Source organism: Mauremys mutica, chromosome 11 (genome assembly GCF_020497125.1).
Source record: "Mauremys mutica isolate MM-2020 ecotype Southern chromosome 11, ASM2049712v1, whole genome shotgun sequence".
In the NCBI taxonomy this organism is placed as follows: domain Eukaryota; kingdom Metazoa; phylum Chordata; order Testudines; family Geoemydidae; genus Mauremys; species Mauremys mutica.
The window spans coordinates 53,855,953-53,861,952 of NC_059082.1; the positions used below are offsets into that span (position 1 = coordinate 53,855,953).

Here is a 6,000-nt window from a genome sequence, read left to right on the forward strand (position 1 = left end):
TAACCTGTCTGAATACATCATTCTTTTTGGCAAGTGGTCTCTCACATACATTGTGCTTTTGTTCCTAGTTGGCTACTGTGGCACTTTACTATACGTACTCTGCCCTGGAAGAGGAAATGGACTGCAACAAGGACCATCCTGCATTTGCCCCTTTGTACTTCCCTCTAGAGCTTCATCGGAAAGAGGCATTGGCTAAAGACATGGAGTATTTCTACGGGGAAAACTGGAAAGAGAAGATTCAGTGTTCAGAGGCAACTAGGTGTTACGTAGACAGAATCCATCATGTTGGGCAGTATGAACCGGATCTGCTGGTAGCCCATGCCTACACACGGTACATGGGGGACCTGTCTGGGGGCCAGATTCTCAAGAAGGTAGCCCAGAGGGCCTTGAAGCTGCCCAGTACTGGGGAAGGGATCCAGTTCTATGTGTTTGACAATATTTCCAATGCACAGCAGTTCAAGCAGTTCTACAGGGCCAGGATAAATGCCTTGGACTTGGACAAGAAAGCCAAGGAGAAGATTGTGGAGGAAGCCAATAAGGCATTTGAATTCAACATGCAGGTACCATGCATCCCCAAACTCTTGTAACTGCCTGTACTTAAGTAAGCTACACTGCTTTAATCTTCTGCCTGGTTTAGACGGAGTGTTAATGTTCCTGATAATGCAGGACTGATGGCGTTAGCTAAATCCAGGGGAAGGAGGAAAGAGTAGAGCTATAAGCCTTTTAAACAGGAAATGCAAACTGCATCTGATGTCTCTACTAAGGACGCGTATAGCACACTACCATGCTAGGGCCCAAATCTTTGTTGAGGCCTCCAGGAGTTCTTGTAATGCCAATAATTTTAATACATGCTTAAGTAGTCGGTAAGATAAGGGGAAGAAACCAGGCCTCCTCCCATGGGGAAAACCCCACAAACGTATCTGAACCTATTCCTAACCTTTGGCGTGCCAAGGAAGCACTTAATTAGCCAAATGCATCATACACTCAGGGGCTTCCACACTCTGGCCATCTAAAGGCTGACTTGATGATTTAGCAGGATCCTGAGGGCTGCTCTGTTTTATGTAAAAACAGAGCAGACTGCTGCTCTTTTACCTCTTTTTAACCTGAAGGTGTAACCCAGAGACTAAACATTCCGGTATGCAGTGTGTCATCAGGACCTCGCAACCTGCTTTGACTCCCTATCAATCAGATGGTAGAGTACAAGAGTTTTGATGATCAGGTTCTACCTGATCTGGTCTCTATGCACTTAAGTATTGTATTAATTTAGATGGAATATAAGGGCCAAAGGGGTTAACATGACCTAGTCACTGTCCAGCATTAAATAGTATTAAACAAGGTTTGGGGTTTGATACACAGAGACCTCTGCCTACTTAGTACTATGGCAAACAGCCCACTAAATATCCTTATTACTTAAGATTAAAGAAAAGAAGGGAAAATGGCTAAAGCATTTGAAATGTAAAGTATTAATTCAGGCTTTCATTTTAACAGCATCCCTTGTTCCCTTTCCCTTTGACTGGAGAGAGTTCTTAGAAGGAAAAAAAAAAACCCTTGTTTGACAGTCTCTTAGGCAGTAATAACTCGTCCTGTTTGGGGGAGGAAGAGAAGAAGTTAGGCTGAAGCTGATGCTGTTCAGCTGTCACTAGTCCAGTCCAGATGGTATTTGTGATTCAGCGGGAGCTGGTAGCAATGTCCTCTAGGTTCCTCTCTGGCCTAGTCTGGTCAGGACATCTCGGGATTGGGATGACACAGGCTCAGGGTCCCAGGAGATAGTGGGTGTGACACCATGATGATGAAGCCTGCTCAAGTAGCCGGCTTTTTTCTCCCCCCAAATCTTTCTTTAAAGACCCTCAAAGGGCCTATCCCCTAATTGTTTTGTCCACCAATTAGGCCTAGTCTTTGACACATCTCTTTTGTTTCACTGATTTTCTGATTCCATGCTTTCTTACCAGGCGTGATCTTAACACAGTCTTGATTTACATCATTTAGGTCTTTTCGTTTGAAGTAATTCAGTCTGCCCCCTCCTTTTCCCCTGCCTTTCATATCTTTTCTTGTCAACACTCACTTCCTCCAGTTGAACTCACAATTAGGGTAAATTTGTAGGCCCAATTATCCCAACAGTGCCCACCTACCCTGTTGAGCATGTTGGGTGTACAAAGTTAAATGCAAACTATTTGAGCCTCTTCTCCAAGCTTCAGAACAAGCAGCAGGATGCGTTTGCAGTAGTCTTGCCCTATTTGATTGTCATATTGAGACCTTGGCTAAGTCTGTGTGAATCCCTACCTGACGCTTTCCCCTGTTGGCTGGAGTGTGAGAGCACAGAGGAGCACCAGTTATTTCTTTCATTCCCAGTTCAGTTCTACCAAAAGTAGTTCTCCCCCCTCGCTCTAAAAATAATAAAAAAAAAAAAAAAAAACCCCACCCTGGAATATAACTATCCAAGTACTCTCTTGCCTTGTTCAAGCTGTGATGGCTGGGTTCAGAACCTAGGGACACAGGTCCCAGCAAATGGTGCTGTAGTTCTCCTTAACTTTTTGTTTTAGACTAAAATTCCCTCACACTCCAAGTTGGGAGGGGCTCTCTGTCAGCAGAAAAATCAAGGGGAATGATGAAGCTCAGCCCTCTGTTTGGGTGGGAAGAGGGGGTGTGCAGGGCAGGGGGAAAACAGAAAATGTGTTCAGAGGGAGTAAAGGGAGCAGAGTGAAGCTCACAGGAATGTCTGCGAAGAGAATGGATTGGGAAAGGTGTTTTTCAGCCCAGAGTCTAAAGGGAAAGGAACAGCAAAGTCTGGTGGCCTCAACCCTTCTGCAATACTCAAGGCTGTTTTGAGTTGCTAATACAGTTCACTGACATCTCCCAACTTTTCCTCTAGATACTTGGGAGAGGCCTGGGAACACTGCTGGTGAGAGCAGTATTCTCATCTGTGCAGAGTAAAATTCCACCTTGCCCTGCAGTGTCTTGCCTGGGACTCTGGCTTGTTTGATTCCTGTAACAGTAGCTCCCAGAACATGTTTGGTGCTGTGCAGGCATTTCACCTTCAGTGAAACCCTGTAAGATGAACAGGAAATCTCTTGAATCTCTTACTTGCAAACAGGGCAGAGTTCCAGGCTGTAACATTCCCATGGCCCAGCCAGCTCTGGAGAAATCGGTTTTAAGCAGGGCTGTAAATGGAGCTGACCCCTCCAAACTGACATTTGCCCTCCTTGGGAGTACACAGGAGTGGAGATACCATGAATCTTGTTGCATATGTGGATTTCACATGATGCACTAGAGAACAATCAGTGCTGTTTGTGACTGTCAGATGTTGGCACTTCTCCTATGTTTGTTTTTTTTCAGGGGCCTGTAGGCACAGATGGTCCCCAGTAGGCATTTCAAGTTTTTTGTTTTTTAAGACTGGCCTGTATGTAAACATAATGAGGGGGAGAAGAGCCAAGGTCCCTACATAATAACACTGTTAACTGACCGTGTGGGATGTACCCTCTTGCTGGTGATCCCTGCTTGATGTTTCAGAAGGCAGGGAAATAACCCTAGATACTTGTTATGACTGGTGGGAGGGTGGAGGATGGGATTTCTTCACAACCTCTAGGATTTAAGGATCCACTCGTTTCAGTCCAAGGGGGCCAGGACCCTGTCCCTCCAGTTTCACAGGGCTCACTGAAAGTTCTGCTACCTCTGTTGCTGGAGGGAGTGCTGTGTCATGTGAAGGCCACACAAACCACAAGATTCACCTGCAACCTAGATAGCTGTTGCAGGTGCCAGCAAGTAAGAGGGGCCCATCCTATTTTACAGTGCTGCGTGAAGCTGTTCTGTTTAATGAGGAACATTGCTGGAGCAAGCTGCACAGTAGCATTTCAACAGAGAACTGTTACTAGACAGCATCAGAGTGCTTGGAGTTGCACACTTCATTTACTAAATATTGAATTAAAAATAAACCCTAGTACTCTGTTCAAGGGTTTTGTTTTAGTCTGAAAAGTTTACTGAAAATGGCACCCACTCGCCAAGTACGTCAGAGGTGGAAGAGAATTTAATTATATCCTTAGCCTTGCAGACTAACCCTGCCCTGGGGGAGTGAGCTAGAGCAGTGGTTCTCAGCCTGGGGCCCCCTGGGAGGCTGTGAGCAGGTTTCAGGGGGACCACCAAGCAGGGCGAGCATTAGACTTGCTGGGGCCGAGGGCAGAAAGCCGAAGCCCCACTGCATGGGGCTGAAGCCTGGGGCCCTGAGCCCCACCACCCAGGGCTGAAGCTAAAGACTGAGCCACTTAGCTTTGTGGGCCCCTTGTGGCAGAGGGCCGGGCAGTTGTGCTACTTTCTACTCCCTAGCGCTGGCCCTGCTTTTTACATGCAGAAAAACAGTTGTGGCCCAGATAAGCCATGGAATTTTTATAGCATGTTGAGAACCCCTGAGCTAGAGTTACTGGTTTGGTTCTCCAACAAAATTCATAATTCAGCTGATGTATTCAAGGCAGGAGCTCAGCTTTAATACTTGAGCCTCAGACTGAGTTTGCAGGGCTGGCAGCTAGGAAAAAAACAGCAAAGACTTTCAAAAGTGACTGTGGGTTGTGGGGTTTTGGTTTTTTTGTTTGTTTTTTTTTTGGGCGGGGGGGTGTGTCCAACTTCTGAGAAGATGGGTGATCAGCATATTCTGAAGACCCAGGCCCCATTAAAATGTCAAGTTAGGCACCCAAATTACCAGTTCCTTCTGAAAACCTTGGCCAGCAGCACTTGTTAGCTGAGCTAATTTGATCTGGAAACTGAGAATAATAAATGTGAGATGACACTTCAGATTCAAATTGCACGTAAGTGAAATTTATAAGAGTGGCTGTGAAATGCTGTTTGCTCTTGGTGACTCTCATTGAATCTTCACGTTCCCTGGCAGGTATTTGATGAACTGGACAAAACTGGTGCATTGTTAACAGAAGAAGCCCAGGATGGAGGGCTCCCAGTGCATGATGGAAAAGGAGACCTGCGCAAGTGCCCATACTATGCCACAAAACTAGGTAGTTTTTCTTTTCTTACAAGTACATTAATCTGCATCTCTGGGGTAATACAGCTAACAGTGCTTTCTGCCCTTCCCTGCAGGCAAGGGGAACCCTGGCTGCCCCTATCACATTGGCATGGCCATGCTGAAGCAGCCCACCATGCAGTTTGTCCTTGCAGCTTGCATTGCCTTGGCTGCAGGCATTGCAACCTGGTACGTGATGTGATGGATGGACACTAGATGGCGTTATCTCATGGTGACTCAAGAAGAACACCCTTTTTGGGACTGCTCCTCTGGTGGTGGAGGTTTTTTAAATGCAAGAGTTAAGTAAACAATAAACTAGAATCTGCAGTGAATACCTAGGACTATTTGCATACAAATAACCCAAATGCTGCATGGTACCACACCTAGTAATCTATACAATTACCCAGCAGGGTTCTGAGCTAGTAACTTAATGCAGGAACTGTAGTCTAGCTCCACAACTGCCACTTGGAGCCAAAACCTATAGTGACCCGGTGCAGGTCTTAAATCAGGGAATGGCTTTAGCCAGCTATTGTCAAATGATCAGCTCTTTGTATCCTTGACCAGGCTGGGGTTTTCTCCCCAGCTGTCTGATGGAGTGTTCTTTTCCCCTTCCAACATAGTACTGCTCCTCACATGCTGATCAAGCACTTTGCTCTGTCCGTGTCACAAGCTTTCAGAGCTGGTTCAAATCAGGAAGTGCACTTTGTCCTGGAGAAGGTGGTGGGGAATTCAAACCGCTCCAAAACCGCTCTGATCTCTGATGCTGTGGCACAGCGTCAGTTGCCCCAAAGGCAGAATAACTTGCTGCTCTTGTTGCAAGGGCCATAGGCTCAAAACCAGTTTTATAAATTAGGGCCCTTTTGCCCTGGCATGTAGTTGCTGAGCAAATAGTTTCCCATGGGCTGGGGGGAGCAAGTCCTTGTATATATTAAAGTTAACGGTTTACTTTTTCATGTTGTGATAGAGCCTTTGACCCAATAAAGTTTATACTCTGAAGTCTT

General features: G+C 46.0%; 1 protein-coding gene across 3 annotated transcripts in view; it reads left to right on the forward strand.

Annotated features, from left to right (window-relative positions):
* HMOX2 (heme oxygenase 2) overlaps positions 1–6,000 on the forward strand; it is a 28,783-nt gene extending 22,783 nt beyond the window's left edge. For all 3 annotated transcript variants that reach the window (XM_044980295.1, XM_044980297.1, XM_044980296.1), the window contains exons 4-6: positions 69–560; positions 4,874–4,994; positions 5,077–6,000. In XM_044980295.1, the coding sequence (XP_044836230.1) occupies positions 69–560; positions 4,874–4,994; positions 5,077–5,201 (738 nt within the window). In that variant the 3' untranslated portion in view covers positions 5,202–6,000. The remainder of the gene's footprint in view (positions 1–68; positions 561–4,873; positions 4,995–5,076) is intronic.